Source organism: Eublepharis macularius, chromosome 2, assembly GCF_028583425.1.
Source record: "Eublepharis macularius isolate TG4126 chromosome 2, MPM_Emac_v1.0, whole genome shotgun sequence".
In the NCBI taxonomy this organism is placed as follows: Eukaryota; Metazoa; Chordata; class Lepidosauria; order Squamata; family Eublepharidae; genus Eublepharis; species Eublepharis macularius.
The window spans coordinates 224,298,826-224,320,049 of NC_072791.1; the positions used below are offsets into that span (position 1 = coordinate 224,298,826).

The 21,224-nt window shown below is 42.0% G+C and overlaps 1 protein-coding gene across 2 annotated transcripts in view; it reads right to left on the bottom strand.

Annotated features, from left to right (window-relative positions):
* The window catches only part of PMS1 (PMS1 homolog 1, mismatch repair system component), an 85,514-nt gene that overhangs the window by 24,817 nt on the left and 39,473 nt on the right, over nucleotides 1–21,224 (bottom strand). For both annotated transcript variants that reach the window (XM_054972514.1, XM_054972513.1), the window contains exons 7-11: nucleotides 20,915–21,037; nucleotides 19,347–19,481; nucleotides 17,910–18,823; nucleotides 12,850–13,308; nucleotides 10,534–10,664 (exon numbers count right to left, since the gene is read on the bottom strand). In XM_054972514.1, coding sequence (XP_054828489.1) covers nucleotides 10,534–10,664; nucleotides 12,850–13,308; nucleotides 17,910–18,823; nucleotides 19,347–19,481; nucleotides 20,915–21,037 — 1,762 coding nt within the window. The remainder of the gene's footprint in view (nucleotides 1–10,533; nucleotides 10,665–12,849; nucleotides 13,309–17,909; nucleotides 18,824–19,346; nucleotides 19,482–20,914; nucleotides 21,038–21,224) is intronic.

Here is a 21,224-nt window from a genome sequence, read left to right on the forward strand (position 1 = left end):
GTTAAGATTGTAACCTGACATCTTAAGATTGAGGCTCTGAGACCGCTTGCACAACTGACCTGTAGGAAGCATAGAATGGATCGGGTTTTGGGTTTCATGACATTAACCCCTTTTTCTTTTGCATCTCCTGTGAAGGCTTTTTATCCTGTTAGTGGACTGTCTCCTAGAGGCCATTAGCATGTTTTTTACTTCTTGAGAATAGCCTAGCCAAGGGAGTATCACTCTCCATGCAGTTAAATGTAGCTATTCCAGGTGTGGATGCGGAACTTGGCATCGCTGGAGCATATCCAGAGATACTGGAGAAGTTAGTGGTGGAAGTGTTGACAGCTGTTGAAGAGCAGAGAGCTGTGGGGAGCTACCAATATGATTTCTGCTTTTTTGTTTGTTTGTTTTTGTTTTCTTATCTTCCTGATTAGCTTTGGGAGAACTGGAGTGGTTGGAAGGCAAACAGCAGAATGCTTGGCCACTGTGACGTCAACGCATTGGTTACTTTGGCCTTGGGATGGAAGCATCTGGTGAAATATCTGTCTAATTGGTCGACATGCTGTCTGTTCGGATTAGAATGTGTTCATCTAGTATTTGTGGTCTGAAGTGTAGTAGGGCTAGATAAATTGCCCAAAGCTCCAGTAGGTTGACAGAGGGTCTCATCTCACTGCTGGACTATTGACCTTGCACTGGTGGATTTTTTAGTGCTCCTCTCCATCCAAACAGACTGGTGTCCGTGGAACCTGTTCCATTATTGGAATGCAATGTTGCTTTCCTTGCAGAAGGCAGGTCACAGTTGTCCACCATACGAGGCTTCGCCCCTCCACCCCGTTCATAATTTGTAGTTGGAAGGTTCTCAGAAGTCTGTAAGGGTCTTGTATGTAGTCGACCTCACTGGATGGCATCGATACTTGGAATCAGTAGACTCATCAGTTTTGCAAATGTCATCAATAAAATACCTGGACTTGATGATCACTTGTGACATCTCCTTTCTCTTCATTGCCACTAATTCAATTAAGAAGAAACAACTGTGTGTTGTTCTAATAGGGCTTCCAGACGTTCTAGTAACTGTTTGGATTATAAAGAACTTCTCTGTAAGTTGATCAGGAATTGTAAGCTTGTAGGCATGCAGAGCTTAACCTGATCAGCAAGTCGTCCAGGTAAGTGTGTAGATGAATGCCTTTCCTCCCTTAGTTTTACACTGGACTGATCAAAGTCTTTGCAAAGGCCCTTGGTGCCTTGCCTTGGAGAGGCCAAATGGAAGTACTCTGAACTATAGATGGAGCCCTGTTGTGCAGAAATGAAGGAGTCTTTGGTGCCTGGACAAGATCGAAATGTGGAGATATGCTTCCATTAGCTCTAGTACAGTAAGGTACTCCTTTTGGTGTAGGTTGGCCCTGAGATCCATGAACAACTGACGCCAGGGGCTGAACCTGGGTCCTTCTGTATGCAAGGCAGGTGATCAGCCACTGTGCTATGGGCCCTCCATTAGTAGGGATTCTGTGAAGGATTTCATTGTCTCCAGACTGAGATGCCTAAGTTGTATGGATTGGTTGAATATTTTAAGTCTAGTATCACCCTCCAATCTCCGTTTTTTTGGCACTGTGAAGAATATGGTGTACACTCCTTTTCCCCTTGTCCTGGGGGAGTGGAGGCATGAGAAAAGAGGGATGCACTTACCTGTAACAAGAGTGCTGTCTATTTGGACCGAAGAATTCAGAGTCTCTGTAAAGTCACAGCAACAGTCACTGTGAAACACACAGATATCTGAAAAAGTAAACTGAACTCAGAAAAACACATAGCAAATAAAAGTTAGTTCTTAGGGAGCCACTGGGCTTTTATCTTTTCCTGCAAGGATGCAATCTGCTATTAGAGATGATCAACGGCCTCAATTCAAAGCACTCTGGCCCATACCCTTTATGCCCTAGGATAGGGTTAAACACGTTTCATGCTCCCTTCAAGGGGATGGCAGAGAGATCATAATGACCTGTTCATCAGTAGCTTAAAGGAAAAATTGCAATAGAGAATTCTAGTTCTCACATAGACGAACAGTTTATAGCATTTGCTGTCTACAGAGAGGGACATAGAGATGAGGTGTGATTTAATCTGCAGATCTTCAACAACAATAATAATGACCACTGGAATGAAGAATATATTTGCTAAGAGTTACAGCAGAGGCCCTGCCAGTAGCCAATTCAATGAAAGTTTGGTCATCAAGGCCTTCTTGCCCCAGCGCACCTTTCTGAGTATAAAGTTGGTTGTGTTTATCTAAACCCCAGCTTTCAGCCCCAGTGGGGGCTCCAAGGTGTATACAACATTTCATATCTTTCCATTCTAGCCACACAACAAACTTACAAGGTAGGTCAGGCCTAAAGAATGCAACAGGCCCAAGGCTACAGGCAGGTCTCCCAGGGAGAATGGCATAAGAATCTGGATCTCCCAGATCCCAGCCCAACACTCCCGCCATAATACCAAACTGTCTCTTGTTAAAAATGGTGTCATACAGGAAAGATTCCAGAGATAGGATGAACACAATTGCAGCAAGAACTCTCTCAGCACAGGCAATTGTAATGCTGTGGAGTCTGTTTCATGTTTTATGTTGGTCCCAGGATACTAAAAACTGGAGCAGTTCTACTCCAGTCCAGGGTTTACTCATGTCTACATGAGCTGGCTTAAGGCCTACTAGGCCTTATGCTCTTTTCTTTGTTTCTACTGAATAAAGTTACTCTGTGCTGATTAAAAGAGATTGAGAACCCTGGGGAGAGCAGGCCCCATTTCCTGGAGGAAAAAAAAGGACACGTAGGCATATATGGAACCAACAGGGAGAAAAAAACTCCACTGTCTGTGTACGTTTCAGTTTCCCTTTCTTTTTCTGGTATAGGTTTCCATTCTAGCTGCCTCAGAGGGCCTGTTAGGATTCCCTTTGAAAGAAATGGTCTCTTCCAGTTCCCTGTTTGGGGGGTGGGAGGCCTGGAGGAAGGACCAGAGGGAGGCCTGTCTCTTCCCTCACTCTCTGACAAAAATTGGCAGTCTCAGTGTACGTAATCAAGTTTAGGAAATCTGAGGATAGCATCGCAGTGCCTGACCCAATTGCATTACTCACAAGTAGACCATCAGCAGCACTGGAACCTGAGGCCATTGCTATTTGGTGCTCTCACTGGGTCCTGCGCCTATTGATTGCTTTGGATGTGGGAAACCACTCTGCAGCCACCTCCTGATCTGTTGGCAAGGTTGTCAGCTTTTGCAAGGCCAGAAATGGCTGGCCTGGCTTTCTGAGGTAAGAGCTTTTGAGCTTTTGTGCTTTTGTGTGTGTGTGTTTTTTAAATAGTCCGTCTAATGACATTTAGGAATTCCTGAGGTACCATGCGTCCTGATCCCATTGCATTACTCACGAGTAGTCCTCCTTTGTTCGATATGGGCTCTGGAGGCACGGATGATTGAATCTCAGACCGGCTTGGCTGCCCCGCACTGGGTCTTACGCCATTAGACTGGCTTAAGGATGTGGAGAAATCTACTCCGTAGCTGCCTCCCAGCTGGTTGGCAATGTTGCCCTCATTTGCAAGGCCAGAAATGGCTGCCGTGTTTTCTTTGCTCAGGGAGGAATAGCTCCTTTTGTGCTTCCAGTCTCTTCATGATATGAGTGGCCACAGCTGCGGCTTCCTCGCGGTTTGCCCCACTGCCTCTGGGGTTGTTGCCAGGAAGCAGCGGTGAGGGGGGCTTCCAGCTCTCCTTCAGAGAGGAATCCATCGCGTCCCCCTGTGATATTCCATCCTGTTGTGATGGAAGAGCATGTTCTGCTGGTCCATGATTCTGCCTTGCCATGAAATGGCTGCCACAGCCAAAGGAAGGAAGGAGAAAGCTTCCCCTGCAAGCCTTCTAGCAGGCGCGCAGGGAGAAAGAGAATAGCAAGGAGGCAGAGTAGAAAGGAGTAAACAAGGCAAGAATCAGGTTCTGGAAAGTAGAAGCGAAGGAAGGAAGAAAAAACAGTTGAAAGGCACGGCAGTGCTCGGATGAAGCTGCTCTCCCTGTTGAGGCAGGAATTAAACTGAAAGAAACTAAAAGAACTAAAAGAAAGGGTGACTCCCACTAGGAAGACAGGAGGTAAAAAAAACTTGTTCCCGCCTCCCTGACTAGAGGGTGGGAATCACCCATCAAGATGTCCTCCGCCTCAGAGGGAGAAGACAAGATTTTCTGGAAAAGTCAATAATGCTAGGAAAATTGGAAGGCAGTAGGAAAGGAAGAAGACCTAAATGTGATGACTTGACTCAATAAAAGAAGACATCCTCCAGTTTGCAGGATCTGAACAAGTCTGTCAACGATAGGATGTTTTGGAGGTCTTTCATTCATAGGCTCGCCATAGGTCAGAGGCGTCTTGACAGCACATAACAAAGGTGCCATGAAAACACACATGATTTATGGTAATCCCATAAGGTTTTCAAGACAAAGAGATAAACAGGTAGTGAACTTCCTTGGTGGTCTCCAATCCAAGGCCCATACCTACTTAGGTTCCAAGATCTGATGAGATCAAGCTAGTGTGGACCATCTAGGTGAGGGCAATTCTTATTTACCACACAGTGTTTTCAAGTCTGAGGTAAGAGCATTTGGGGCTTACTGAGAAATACTTTTCCAGATATGCATTAAAACTGTAACAGCTTATTCAGGACATGGGGATTCAGATTTTGGTGCCTTATCTTTTGAAATCAATGACTCAAAACAGTTTTATTTTTCTAAAACTGACCACAAATGTATTCTATACATTTAACTGAAGAGTACATGGTTTTATATTCAGCAGATTTTTAAATAGCAAGTATAAAATGTCACCATTTGCGTCATTTTAAATCTATTTGCTATTTTAATTATTTTTCAATCAATTTGTCTGACAAAAAAGGTACAAATTAATCCATCTCAATCTCAGTGCGGAACAATGGGCGGGGTATAAATTCTGTTTGCTTCTAAGCAGTTCCTTATCAGGCACCATAACCTGAATAGTGGGTGTCCAGAGACGGAGCTGCAGGCCCCACGCTCCCACCCACTGGACTTGCTGTGGCCCCAAGAAGACAGTGCAGGCAGCGAGGGAGCCACCCCACACCCCAGCTGGAACACCCCGACTGAGAGCGGGACCACAAGTGACGCCTGACACAGGTTGGACACTTGTCTGCTTCCCTCAAGTTTTGATGGGAAATGTAGGCATCCTGGTCTTGCAGCTTGACTCTCTGACTGCTGTCCAATGGACTTTTCGACTGTCACTTGTCCAACATTCCGCCAAGCTGCCTACAATTCCCATCAAAACTTGAGGGAAGCTGGCAAGTGTCCAACCTGTGTCAGGCGTCACTTGTGGTCCCGCTCTCAGAGCAGCGGAGCTGCTAATCCTGGGGCCTGAAGAAGCCGCGCCACACCACAGCAGCTCCGCAATAACACCAGCCAGTCAGCTGGCTGGCACCAAACTTGGGGGCCAGCTGACTGGCATCGAGCTCTTGGGGCAGGCCGACGTGCCAGGCCAGAGCAGCGAGTAGAGGGAGCACTCTCAAGCGGCAGCCATGACCCCTCTCAAGTTGCTCAGCCCCAGAAGCAGCGCCGAGCCTCAGCCCCATGAGTGCCCCGCCTCCCTGGCAGCCAAGCTGGCAGAGCAGCCAGCGGGCCCGCTCTCATTTCATTCTGGAGACCTCACCCTGACACCGCTCGCAGCAGAACCCGGAAGGGAGGGGCCCGTACAGCCCATGATGCCAGCTCGAAGGTGCAGGGCCTGGCAGGGGCCGGCCAGTCCTGCCCTACGGCCACGGCCAAATTGGGCAGGAGGGGTATGGGGGCTGGGAGAGGAGGTGTGCTCAGTCCCTGGTTGGGCAGGGAGATCACAGGGCAGACAGAGGAGAGGACCTGAGGGTTGGAGCCTGAGAGAGGGGCGGGGAACCAACCAGGGCGGCCCCTATAAAAGGCCAGCCAACAGGAAGGGCCAGAGAGAAGTGAGTGAGTGGCAAGGTTGGCAACGCTAAAGAGAGAGAGAGAGAGAGAGAGAGAGAGAGAGAGAGAGAGAGAGAGAGAGAGAGAGAGAGAGAGAGAGAGAGAGAGAGAGAGAGAGAGAGAGAGAGAGAGAGAGAGAACAACCTGCAACTCCACTGAGGAGAGAGGGTGTTGTAAACCCCCACCCCTCCAGTCTGAGGCCCATCTATGGCTGAGAGCAGGACCAACCTGGAGGGCCCGCCTCCCCCAGGCTCCAATGCCCTCAAAGCGCAGCCTGACAGTGGGATGTAGGTCAAGAAAAATGAAAAAATTGAGGAATGGAATTTTGGTACCTCATAAAACAGTATTTTCACAGCAATATTATATTTTGTTGGTATGTTTTACGGAATATATGGACATTTACTGAATGAACTTAATATCGGTGCGTAGTAAGTGTTTGCCAGTTTGTACAGGTCTAAGAAAAGAAAACAATCATTTCTCATTGGAGAAGCATAGCTGATACTTGTCCAAAGTCTTGAGAAGGGGAGAGGGCATACCTTTTAATATTCACATATGTTACACTACGTCTGTCATCACTCTGCATATGGGAGCAGGATGAAGCTATAGCATTTCTAATAACTCGCAGTAAAGCTCTGCTCTGACCTAGTGAATTACCCATCAAGGAATTTATTCCAATAAAAGCTAACTTCCTTCAGTGCTCTGGCAAAGCCTAGAAATCAACATCTTTCCATTTCCACAGAAGGCTATCAAATGAGCACTGCTAATCTGTCGCATGGGCAGCAGAGGTTTATAACATGGCTGGACCAGATCAGGAAAGCTCACAGAGGCCTGCCTGGCTGGTTTTACACTCAAAGCGTGTTCTCGTGCCTGATTCATTCATGCTCTACGACTGTCTTTTCTACATCAGCTTAGTAGACCAGTGGCAAAACCTATGTCAAGACAAGGGGAATCAAGTACATAGGCTGTGCACTACAGCAGTGATTCACAATGTTGTGCCTAATGTCCTTCTTGCTTCTTTCTCAAAGCCAATTTATTATGGAAGGAGGCCATGTTGGTCTGCAGTAGAAGAGCAAGATCTGGGTCCAGTAGCACCTTACAGAGCAACCAGATTCCCAGAGCATGAGCTTTCAAATGTTGAAAGTTCCCTTTGTCATTAAACATAGTTAAAGCCTACTTAGTTCACTGAAGTCAACGGGTTTAGAAGAGTGGTAAACTTTGCTGAGGATGACACCGTAGATAATTTCTTAAGAAGTATTTTCATTTCATTCTTACTTATAACATCAGTAGGCAGGGGGGGATTCATTTTCTTCTAACAAAATAAGGTATTTTGTACACAACATTTGGTAATAAAGGGGGGGGGGACCTGGATTTCACACAAACTCAATTGTAAAAAAGGACTTTGACTTGGTCAAGTAATCATGACAATAACCGAGTTTAAATGTGTAAGTAAAAAGGGGTGCTGAAATTCCTGTAGAGGAAACTAACCATATACCGTACATACAGACGGCACTTATTAGAGACAAGCAATACATGACAACACATCTGTACCTCTGGGAATGTAATCTTAGACGTTCTGAAACATCTAAATGAGTGCATGAATTACGTGCTAAGCCAGGGTGTGCCACATGTACCCTGCAAGGTTGCATATGATCCTTTCTTGCCCTGCCCCCAATTCTCTAATCTTCGTAATTGCAGAGATCAATTAAAAACAGGGAAGTAAAATTTCCTATAAGCTGAAAAATATGAACACCAAATATAATACTTTAAATATAAAGAGGTAAACTGTTACCAATTTCAAGCAAGTAAAAGCTGAGCAATATAAAGATACTTGGCCATTTAATGGAGTACTGCTGCGTTAAAAAAAAGTCTTTATAAAGATCAGAAGACTGAGCTTTGGCACGGAACACATTTATCCTCTCTTCTGGTGACAAGTACACATGTCAAATAAAAGTGGTATAATTCACCCCAAATTTAAGTTCCCCCAATTCCAACAGGCTAATTAAGCAACTGCTTAAATCCTCGCCTACTGAAGTCAGGGGAAATTAAAGCTGCCGCATAATCATCGTAAACAAAGACCTTTAGCTGACATGAGAACAGCAGTTATATTGATCTAATCTAGAGATGTGAGAGAGATGGGATTAAAAGCAAAAGAGGTGCACAGATTCTTCCCTCACTTTGTTACGCAAGGTGATTGTCTCATAACCAAGTCTATCTACTCTTTAAGGTAATCTAAGGAACCATATCACCTCAAGGAAGAGACTATTGGAAGGCCAAACCTGGATGGAAGATATCCCACAATTTCCATGTATTCAAGATTATGCCCCAACTACAGATGCTGAAGAGGAAGAAATTGAAAGTTTCTATGCAAGTATCTAGGAAGAAATTGATTGTACACCTAAACAAGATGCACTGATAATCATAGCTGTCTGGAATGCAGAAGTTGGAGCTAGTAATTAAGAAGAAGCAGTTTAATTGATTGGGAACCAGAACAGCTGTGGGCTGAAAGTAGAGAAGGAAGCATTTGCAAAGACTATTCCTGTAGCCAAAAGAAAAGGGAGGCCTAGATGCTAAAATTGCTAAAGATAGACTAGAAGCAAAAGTTAAAAGTGATGGAAATAAGGTCAGAATTCTAAATGCAGATTTTCAGTGACTTGCACGCATAGATAAAGAGAACTATTACAATAACTGGTGCAGAGAGATAGAAGAGAACAACAAAAAAGGGAAGAACGAGAGATCTGTTCCACAAGAGCCAGGATAATTCAAACCATAGGTAGGGATGCTGAAAGATCAACACAGAAATACAGTATCTGATCAGGACAAAATAAAGATGGAAACAATACACTGAAGAGATGAAAGGATGACTTTTCCTCAAAGAAGAATCTTTTGATGAAGAGCCCACAATTTTAGAAAATGAAGTGAAAGCTGCACTCGGAGCAATCGGGAAAAACAAAATTACTTGGCATCAATGGGATATCAATAGACCTATTTCAAACTACAGAAACTGAATTCAGTCTATATTCCAATGCTGAAAAAAAGAGATGCCAAAGACTGCAGCAGTTATTGGACCATCACATTACTTTCCCACACAAGCAAAGTGATGCTCAAAATTCTACAGTAAAATTTTTTTCCATATATGGAATGAAACATGCCAGATATTCAAGCAGGATTCAGAAAAAGAAGAGGCTCTAGAAATCATATTGCAAATTTACAATGGCTAATGGAACACACCAGAGAATTTCAGATGAAAATCAGTCTTGTGATTTATATGTAGGGATCATAAAAAGCTACGGATGGTGTTGAATGAAATAGATGTGCCACTATGTCTGATTGTGTTGATGCAGAACCAGAACTCTGGACAGGAGGCTACTGTGAGGACAGAATATGGGGAAGCAGAATAGTTACCAATTCACAAAGGTGTCAGACAAGGATGTATACTATCACCCAATCTGTTCAACCTGTATGCAGAACATACCATAATGAAAACTGGATTAGATTTAAATGACGGTGGAGTGAAAATTGGTGGAAGGAATATTAACAATTTGAGATATGTTAGAACATAAAAATGTTCTAACCCAATAAAAATTTTTCAAAAAAAAAAAAAAAACAATTTGAGATATGTAGATGACACCACATTACTGGCAGAAAATAGTGAAGACTTGAAACAACTACTGATGAAGGTTAAAAGAGAAAGCTCCAAAGCAGGATTACAGCTGAACATCAAGAAGACAAAAGTAATGACCACTGAGGAATGACACAATTTTAAAGCTGACAATGAGGAAATGGAAATTGTTCATGATTTACTATTCCTTGGCTTAATCATCAACCGAAAGGGAGACTGCAATGAAGAAATCCGAAGAAGACTTGAGACTTGGAAGAGCAGCTGTGAGGGAGCTAGATAAGATCCTTAAAGATAAAGATGTCTCTCTGGGAACCAAGATCAAGATAATCCAAACTATGGTATTCCCCATTACTATGTACAGATGTGAAAGTTGGACAATGAAGAAAACTGACAGGAAGAAAGGTGACTCATTTGGAATGTGATGCTGAAGGAGAGTTTTATGGATACCATGGACTGCCAAAAAGACAAATAAGTGGATTATAGATCAAATCAAGCCTGAATTCTTCTAGAAGCTAAATGACAAAACTGAGACTATTGTACCTTGTTGTCATCATGAGAAGACAAGACTCACTGGAAAACACCATAATTCTTGGAAAAGTTGAAGCGGCAGAAAAAGAGGAAGACTCAAAGTGAGATGGCATGACTCAATAAAGGATGCCACAGCCTTCAGTTTGCAAGATCTGAGCAAGTCTGTTAATGATAGGACATTTCGGAAATCATTAATTCATAGGGAAGCAAATTGACAGTACATAGCATACACAAGTGACTGTGGAAGATCCAGGTAGAAATACTGTTCATTTGGTCCAGTTTGACCTTATTGTACCACATTTTCTATTTCTAAAATTGAGTGGATAATCTCCCACCCGACACATTTGTGACAAATGCAACACAGTCCTTTTCCAGCTGAAGCAAGATATATACCAAGAACGACAGAAACAAGGTCAAATGCTAATTATGAAGCGACATCATACCTGGTATTATTTTTATCTGAAATCCGTTTGCTACAAGTCTTGAATCCAGCAAATAAGATGATCTGTCGAATCTTCCACTTTCCTTAGGCATATTATAGAGAACTTCCATGTAATCGGGTTCACCAAGAAGACTGAAAAATTAATTATTTAACTGTTTAACAAAGAATGGCTGTTCCATAATTTTAGCCTATTTGTCAAAAATTCACTGGATTGAGGACCTTATAAACTTAACATTTGAATGTATTGCATATAGTCAGTAATTGTGTATGGACTTATTTTTTAGATATTTAGAAACTTGTAATAGATACTTATGTATATATTTGCCAATAGTGTCTTTGTGGCCAGCACTGCTTACTTTTTTTGGGTTGCTTTCTATTTGCACTAAAAAAAAAAAACAACTGTTTAAGATGACCTTATTTTGTGCAATTACTTTTAGCAGAACAGCCTCTCAATAAGGCACCTTGTAGAACAGCGTTTCCCAAACTTTATTGCGTGGAAGAACACCTAAATTAATTTTTTAAATCACGAAGAACCCCTGCCTATGAAAATGTTTACAGGCCAGAAAAAGTTGATGGTGGGAGCACAATTCAATCACTGCTGAATTATTGTCAAGAAATGTTTAGTGCAATCCTAAACAGAGTTACTCCAGTCTAAGCCCACTGATTTCAATGGGTTTAGACTGGAATAATTCTTCTTAGGATAGCATTGTTTATTTGTAAAGAGCAGTTATGCACACATATAATGTCAGCTTACGTAAGAAAAAATCATTTTTTCCTGTCTTTTTTGTATTATCTAATCTCTTTTTTCATATATCAAATCAAAGTGAAGTTTATTAAACATCAAAATAAAGTTCACATCCACAGTTTATGGGTTTGTTTATTTTTGCACAAATGCTGAATTCTTGGTGGCTCTGTAACAACAGGAAATGAACACAGTCACAATACAACTAAATATAACCTTCATGGACCACAGTATTTCAAGGGATATTTGGGATAAAACTGAGAATTGCACATCCTCTTCATAAATCCCTCTCAAAATTTACTTGTTCAGATAGTAAAGAAGCCATGCTGTCCACTAACATTGCTCTTATAATGAGTTGCTTTCTTTCTTTACAGAAATCCCTATTGCCAGACAACAGGCTTTACTTAAAACAACTCAAGACAACGAGTTCATAGAATCACTAACAAGTCTAACCTACCTATCCTATGCCACGTATAAATAGGCTGCCGTTGCAGGTATCTTGTCCTCCAACTCTTAATTTGTGTCCTCGTCTGACTGATCCTCTGGCCCTGCTAAAGGGCTACTGCTCTCCCATGTTTCTTCTACAAACAGCCCTTTGCTGCCTCGTTCTGTTTTGAGATTTCCTGAAGAACCTGTTTGAGGTCCCCTGAGGTACATACTCTGCGGCAATCCTTTCTTTCCTTTCACTCCTTCCCAGGGCTGGTTAAGCCTTGATTTCAAAGGAATTCCATATCTCTCAGCCTTCAGGTGTTAAGACATATTATGTGAGGAGTAGAAAAATAAACATTTCCAGTGGTGGATATACCAAACATCAGCAGGAACATGGTGAGGGACAGTTGTCATCTGAGGGCCAAGCTACAAGTGACGAATGACACAGGTTGGACACTTGTCAGCTTCCCTCAAGTTTTGATGGGAAATGTAGGCGTCCTGGTCTTGCAGCTTGGCTCTCTGACTGCTGTCCAATGGACTTTTCAACTGTCACTTGTCCAGCATTCCGCCAAGCTGCCTACATTTCCCATCAAAACTTGAGGGAAGCTGACAAGTGTCCAACCTGTGTCATTTGTCACTTGTAGTTTGGCCCTGAGACAAGTTATTTGGGAATTTACACTGAGTCTTTATACCGAGTTTGTACAGAGACTAGTAAATAGAAATTATACCTTAACTGCTGTAAGCTGAAATAGCGTTCTAATATGTGTTCATTTAGCACTGAGAACAATTTGGGACTATGTTTGATAAGAGAGACTGAATTTATTTTGTATGCAGGCCTTTCTGGATTGGTGGCACTTAGAATATATATGTGCCACTTAAATGTCTAGATGGCAACTTCTTTATTCTTCATTCCACTGCTTTGTTTTAAATGCAGCTTGCAATTCCATCTTTTGCCAACCTCTCTCACCTACTGCTAACTGATGGCATCTTAAGGAGTTTACAAGTATGTTATTCAGAGGGAACAGTACACTTTGACTTATGAAAAAAGCCTGCAAATGTCCAAAAATTCACCGAGATATTGTTATTTTCAACGCTTTTGACATTTTTAATGTTTTTGACATTTTACTTACACACTTTAGCCTTTACCTGTCAGTTAGCGCAATAGGTGTATCTAGTTTCTGTGTAGGAAGCTTATGGTCTTCAAGAAGTCTTTTAAAGAGCAGGGCTTCTTCAACTCTGTATGGATTCAGCATCATTATCTTTTCATCAGAGGCAATTATCCACGCATCAGGAAAATTTGGAAGATGAATTAGACAGAGTTCTTCTTTATCTGACTCCTTCTGTTCTAATCTGTGAAGCTTCTGTTTGAATGAATCCATAGTGAAGGGCACTTGCACAGTTTTTATAGCTTGGGAACTGCCGCGTTTCCTTCCCATTTGAGAATGGAAAAGTTTGTCAAGTCTTTGCTGATCGGACAGACAGTCTTTCAGTTTGGACTTGAGTTTTCTTTCTTTCTCTTTAGTCGCACTCTGTACATTTAGATCTAGAGCTCTTTTGCTTTGCCTGTTGTATCTCTCGAGGTCTTTATCGGCTTTTTCCTCATATCTGATGGGGAGAGAGGGGTTGTAGATGCATGAAAACTGGCTGTGGTTCATAGATTTGTAAGAGACATACGTACAGAACTGGTTGCCTTTCAAACACATACTGTTGCTTGAAGGAAAAAAGTCAGTGTCCTTTCCCTCTGTATTTTGATATGTTTAGTTTTGTCCCTTATACTTTCAATAGCAGTACACTGTTATGACTATTCTAGTTGCATACTATTAGTAGTCTGATTAGTCACTTTCTATTATTTGCATGGATGGTAGAAATTAGGGGCAACAAAAGGTCCCATTTTGTGACTAACAATGCTCTTAATTTTTATTTGACATGGTTCTCTGGGATCAGCAACGAGTCTTCTCCCCAAAGACACAGCCTCATTGTTTTTGTTGTTCAAGATTCGGGTTCAGTAGCAGCTTGAGCTTTTGAGAGTCAAAGCTCCCTTCTGATGAAGGGAACTGGAAATCTAGTTGGTCTTTAAGCTGCTACTACACTCAAACCTTGCTATTCTACTGCAGACAAACATGGCTACCCTCCTGAAACTGTTTTTGCTGTATTTTTTTAAAAATCTGCCATCTGGAACAAAGTAGTAGCTTTACAGAAGTAGCATCCAGATTACTGAAAAGCTTGATTAATCGACTGACAGAGGATGACTTAGAGGAGATTTATACTATTTCTGCAGGGTCATCCTGACCGCTGCCCTAGAAATGTTCACAGAGATAAATGTGACAGCCAGGTGAGGTTATTCATCAGCTCCCACTGCTTTGAGAAACTTTGAATGTTTCAGGCCCCAACAGAGGCAACACCACCAGCCAGGTAACTCACACAAATAAAATCAATTGTTTCTTATCATGAGCTGTTTGTCTAGAAAGCAGTTTAAGGACAGCAGGAAATAATATCATTAAATTTCTGAAATCTAGAGTATTTAACCCAAGCAAATGAAGGCACCATTGATGTCAAAATCAGGATATACCTCCCTTTGACATGATGTTTATAGGCCGACCAGTCCTAGCAAAAAGACATTAAACTAAACTGCTGTCTTAAGCACACTTTCTTCGGAATAAACACACTAGAGAGCTGTTGTAGTATAGGGATTGTGGTTGAGGCACGAGTGAGCTATTCAGCCAGCCTCTTGTTGGGGGAGGACTGGAACTCCCCTCATCCCCCCCCCTCGGTTTCTGTTCTCTCACTTTAAATAATTTGCCATCTCCCACTCCCACGGGATATGCTTATGTGGGCTGGATAGCTGGATTTCTGTATTGAATTTTAAATGTATTTTTATCTTGTTCATATGGTTTTATACTTTTGAACAAGTTGTTATCTGCTCTGAACCTGCCTGCAGGGAGAGTGGACCCCCACTTCTGCCATGAGCTCTGCTGGTGGCCTTGGGTAAGCCATTCCTCCCCGCCTCGGCTCCCCTGCTTTATTGTGGGGATAATAATAACTCTGACCTTGTTCACCACTCTGCCAAGAAGGATGGTATATAAGCAGAGTTATTATTATTTTTACTTTCCCCGAGTTGAAGTGCTTATGAAATCCGTATGTTTCCACTAACAACCACTCCTGAACGTGTTTACTCAGAAGTTTGTCCCATAGGCAGAAGTAACTCCTGCCTTTAAAGACCAGTAGACACAAACTAGAATAACACATCCTAGTTTGAGGCCAAACACTTCTATTTTTGTCTTTGCAAAATAAGCTGATACAACTTCTCAGCAGCAGACATTCTAAGTGGCCACTAGAGATGGGCATGAACTAAAATATGAACCAAAGTTCGGCCCGAACCAGGCTGGCTCGTGGTTCATGAACCAGCGGTTTGTCAGAGCCCATTTCTGATGAACCACCAGGAACTTTTAGACTGGTTTGTTTGGTTTGTTTTTTGGTTCATCACTGCAGACAACCTGGTGCCAATCAAACAGTTTCCTAGGCAATGGAGGGCTGTGCCTTCTGCAGACCTTCTGCTGACCCGGAAGCGGCCTTCTGCTGGCCTGGAAGTGATGATTTGCTGGCCCAGAAATGACGTTTTCATGAACCAAACGAATCGGTTCGTGAACCGAGGCAGGTTCATGAAAGTCCATGGTTTGTGAAACGCGACGAACCACGAACCGCATGGTTCGTCCCTGCCCCCGATCGTGCCCATCTCTAGTAGCCACTAAATCCAATTGAGGAAATAGTCATTTTTTTTAAAAAAGTCATTCAGCGCTCTGTCAATTCCTGGCAACAATTTTGGTTCTAGTTTGGCTTTCACCTAAATGAGTAGTAACTTTGCACTGAATTCAAAACTTGGAGGAAAATATTATTTATGCAACTGATGAAAACAGTGACATTCTTTATTACGCTCTTGATTACAGTCCACTGTGGACTTGCTCATTTCACTTGGTATAAAATAAAATCCAAACATCTAGATTGGAGTCCCCAATCTTTTTGAGCCTGTAGGCGTCTTTGGAATTCTGACACAGGGTGGTGCGTGCAAGCACAAATTGGCTGCTGTGGGAAGTGGAGCCAATCACACACCCAAAGGAAACCAAATGCAGAGGAGAAGAGGGTTCATTTTTAAAAATACACTATAAAAGAGAAGGAATAAAATCAATACTGTGGTGTCAGTTGCCACCAAAGCAATGTTATTTTAACTTGTGCCAATCAAATTTCCAGTGACCAATCAGAAACCATGCTGGGCAAGAGCTCCACCCACTTTCTGAAAGGACTTGGTGGGCGAAGATGTCAGTGGGCACTACAGCATCCAAGAGCATTACATTGGGATTCATGATCTAGATACTCAAACACGGGTCATTTCGTAGAAAAAGAGCTGGAGGAACTCATTAGCACAACTCATTAGCATATACCACACCCCTTGTCATCACCAGAAGTGTGTCATTAGCATGACTGATTTGCATATGCCACCCCCCCTGATATCACCTATCCTGGCTGTTTTGGACCCAATCCTGGCCATTCAAGGCCGAAATTGGGCCCAAAATGGCAAAAAGGGGTTGAAAATGGCCGAAAAGGGGCCCAAAATGGTCAAAATTGGGCCACTGCTGAGTGGGAGTGATCCACCACCTATCAGAGGCCCGATCCGTGCCATTGTGGCTGCAATCCAGGCCGAAATGGGCCCAAAATGGCCGAGAGTCAGGTGGGTGGGGGCCACCTGACATATGACCTCTTTGGGGAACTGCCGGAACTGCATTCCTGCATGTTCCCCCTCAAAATGAGCCCTGCTGAAACATATTATTTTTCTTTGCAGTATTGAAAATGTTAAACCTTTATCCATAGCCGCTGCCGAAAGACCCAGACCTATAACTTACTATAACCTTCAGAGTGTTGTGCTCCAAATACTTCTATCCCCCAACTATCCAGAAGGGTAAGAATATGCAGCCTGAGTTGGTCCCCCGTTGGTCCAAACAAAACAAAAGAAAGGTTGAGTAGCAAACATATAAATAAAAATCAAATCTATTTTTCAGAACAAATAAATATGAACAAATAAAATATCCTTTCGTTAATTAACAGAATATTCATAAGTGAAGTTATGCTCCTGTTCTTAACCATGCAAGCCTAAACGTATGTTGATGTCCTGTCCTCATCAGTGGTTCCTCTAAGAAAACGTTATACAATTGTTCCTTTACGGATAATATGAATACAGAATTAAAATATCAAAACTGCAAGTGAATTGTCAATATCTTACTGAACCGTACTGAGCTTTACAGGCTTTTCTCAAAACACATAACATAATCATTTTACTGAGTGAAAAAGACAATGTGTTAACACATTTGATCTTGCATGGCTAACAGTGCGATCCTAAGTATTGTTACACTCTTGTAAGCCCAGTTAAGTTAATGGGTGTAAAAGAGGGTAACTCTGCTTAGGACTGCGCTGTAAAAACAGGAATGTTTCAAAGTCTGTTCACTGATATAAGGATATTTAATTGGTACAGATTTTATTTGTCTTAAAGAATAGATTTGGTTCTTAATTAAAGCTTTGCTCCTCAAACTTTTTTGGGGGTTATTTTGGTCTCTGTGTTGGAGGTTTACTTCTCCCCTTTTTCTCTTGTACGCATGGTGCTCTGCACAGAAGCCTTTCTACAAGGATCGCTGAGGATTTGGATGGAAAGAATCCCGCACTTTGCCCAAGAAAGTCTGCAGACTTCTAGTTAATTGATTTCTGGATGTGATCCAGACGAAAGGCTTGTACCTGTTTATTATAAAGCTACATAAAACATATTTTTGCAGTGTACATTGATGCTTCAACTCCCATAGGGTATTGCCTCTCTAGAAAGTGTTAATTATAAATACAAAAAATGAAGTATGAATTAAGGGCAAATAGCCAAGAAAATATGAATTTGTGTACTGCAAGTGTGTTAAATCTGTTCAGTGCAGATAACGAAACCATTTAATTAGAAAAACAGAGGAAAAGAACAATGTAGGGCTTTATAAATCAGCAAACAGTAGATAATTAGAAATAAAATATCTATACAACATATTGCAGATGTCAAGCCAAAGCATTTTCCATTCTGTTTTTGAAATTAACTGGGAAACAACTTATTTTTGAACACAATGAATCACAACTGATGGAAACTACTGTCCAGTCTAAGTGGACAGATGTGAAGTCTGAAAACTTACTTCTTTTTTTCCTCTTCATTTAGTGCCTTCCACATTTCTTCCATTTTCAGCCTTAGTTCTTCTGCACTTGCTTTGCTATTTTCAGCCAACAATCTGGAACGATTGTCTTGAGCAAAAAGGCCAAATGCTGACACAGGTTTCCTTACTATCTGACTTTTAATTAAATCATAGGCTGTAATCTGTCCCACTTTATCATTTACCATATTTATTTTTTTAACATTTGAGTTGTTATTTTCCTGTTGAAAATTTATTTGACTAATACCATCATTTTCCTTTTGCATTCTTGCCTTTTCCATTTCAGGAATTAAAATCTGAACAGGTTCCAGGTTTTCTCCTCTAGAATTCACAAATGCATTCCCCCAGCTCCATTTGTCAGCAGTGACTTCAGAGGAATCCTTTGGGATCATTGGTCTTTCCATCTTGTCTACATTTTGGATCTTGTCATTTCTCAAACCACCCCCAACTCCATTTTCAGAACAAGTATCCGTTAAGGAATTGCCATCCAGGTTCAGTACCATATACGTGTTCTGCGGATCCTCACATGGTAAATTATTTAGGGAACGGTCCTGAAATCTATCACAGCCAGCTGTCTCGCTGCCAGATAGTTCTTTTTTAGAAAGAAGATGAGGAAGAGAATCATTACACGATGTTTGATTTTTCAAGCAGACCTCTGTGTTTTTTCCGGTTTCCCCATTTCGCACATCGTTAGTACATGAAAGCAACGAGGTACGTGCTTGTGAAGATGGATTTCTGCTGGATTCGATTTCATTAACAGGCACATCTGTTTGTTCTGTTGCATTAGCAAAGACGTCTGCTGAGGCAGTATCTGTTACATCAGTTTCACCAGAAACAGTTCCGGTTCGAGGCCCATACAGTGACGTTAAAATATCTTCAATAATAAGGCAAATGGATTCCTAAAAAAAAAAGAGTCAGCAGTAGCATGAGAAATAGTGTGTGTTGTTTACAGCATCATTAAGTCAACTCAAACGCCAAAGGAAAGAGACCTGGTTCTGCTAACTTTAAAGCCATACCAAAATGACACTGTAGTGTTAATTTTAAAAACCAGTAACTGTTATTATTTATTTATTTATTTATTTAAAACATTTATTAGCTGCCTTTCTATCTTGCAGGAAGTCAATTATCCTCATTATGCTTTACTCTACTGTACAAGCTATCGGACTGTGGTGACAAGACTCACCGAAAAAGACAATAATGCTTAAAAAAATGTAGAAAGCAGGAGGAGGAAAGGAAAACCCCAAATGAGATGACTTGATTCAATTAAGGAAGCTGCATCCTCCAGTCTTCAAGATCTGAGCAAGCTGGTTAATGATAGGGCATTCTGGAGGTTGTGAATTCATAGGGTTGTTATAACTTAATTTGGAAGCAACTTGACAGCACATAACACACAGAGAAGCTTATAATGTCTCCACACACTACCTTATCATGTAGCAATACTTGAGATTTATCTGGTGTTAAATTGACGTCCACAGCAGAAGGAGAAATAGTAATGTTGATAAAGAACATGGGGTATGAACGATGAGAAGATTTCAGGTTACAATAATGTTGGACCAGCTTTAAAAAAAACACAAAGAGAGGATGACTTTAAAAGGAACTCTCCAGTTTGGAATAAATGCAGTACAAGAATAGTATCACACGTTTTCTCTTCTGCTATACAACAGTGCATGCACAACAAAAAAACAATTCCAATGCATCTTGCAGAAAAATCATCTTCTTGACAGGAACATGTCAGCCCTCACTGTGATATAAAATTCTGTGAAATTGTTATAACAGGAGCTTACTAGAGAGCAGGGCTTTTTTTCAGCTGGAACGCGGTGGAACGGAGTTCCGGAACCTCTTGAAAATGGTCACATGGCCGGTGGCCCTGCCCCCTGATCTCCAGACAGAGGGGAGTTTAGATTGCCCTCCGTGCCGCTCCAGCGGCATGGAGGGCAATCTAAACTCCCCCCTGTCTGGAGATTAGGGGGTGGGGCCACCGGCCATGTGACAATTTTCTCCGAGGGCAACCCACTGAGTTCCACCAACTCTTTTCCCAGGAAAAAAGCCCTGCTAAAGAGTATTAAAACTAGTGAATTGGGGGCCCACAAGGAATAGCAAGAATGAACCATTTGGACCCCCTCAACATCTCCCCTTGCAGGATTGCCTATGATTTGGAGGGGGGGCTTGAGCATGCTAGCTTCTACCCTTTCCATCCCTCTTTGACCCTCACCTGCCCTCCGTATTACACACACATGAAGCTTTCTTACGCTGAGTCAAATCACTGGCCTATCCAGGTCAGTTTTTCCTTCCCTGGCTGGCAGCAACTCTTCAGGGTCTCAGGCAGAGGCCTTTCACGTCACCTGATCCTTGTTAATTGCAGTTGTCTGGGACTGAACCTCCAACCTTCTGCATACAAAGCAGATACTCTACCACCAAGCCACAGTCTCACCCCGTAATAAATCCATGGTTGTGGAAAATGCCCTCAAGTCATAGCTGACTTATGGTGACCCTTGGTAGGGTTTTTATGGCAAGAGGCTAACAGAGGTGGTTTGCCATTGGAGGTCTCCCATTCAATTACTAACCAAGGCCAACCCTGCTTAGCTTCTGAGATCTGACGAGGTCTGGCTCACCTGGAATATCTAGGTCAGGGCAATAAATCTGTAACCCCACCCCCCAAACTATCACCAAGACTATGCAGTCATTTTAAAATGCGCCTCTCTCAATTTTATGATGCCCAGGACAACAAAAATCATGGCCAGGAACCAGAGCCACATAACTAAGCCCACTTACTCAAAGGTGAGGGGATTCAAACTCACCCTTGTAACCACACACAAGCCTACTTTGAAACGGAAGGGTGTTTCAAATTGGCCATACACAAGACCGTCTGCTTTCAAAGTTTGGGAGTGTATTGTGTGGCAGCTAGGCCCTAAGCAACACTAATGAAGTCCTCAGTGTCCCAGCTAATATTTTATAAGCCACTATGCTAACAAGAGGTGAGAAGGCAATACCTTGAGAATATCCTTCTGACACACTGGTCTGTTATTTACAAAGATGAAGCTCCTTTCTGAACCTGAATGGCTTGTCAAACAAGCATCAGAATTAGGCTTTGGAAGAAAACCACTGAGACATACCTAGAGTTATAAAGAGGAGAAAAAACCTGTAAAATTTCATCAGAACCATTAATACTTACACATTTATTTGTGAGCAAACTATAAACCAGAAATCATTGTGGATTTTATTTATCGTTTTTAACACACTTCTACATCACTCTTCTTGCAATACAATTAAAGTAGTAAAATTTTGCAGTAAAATCACTCC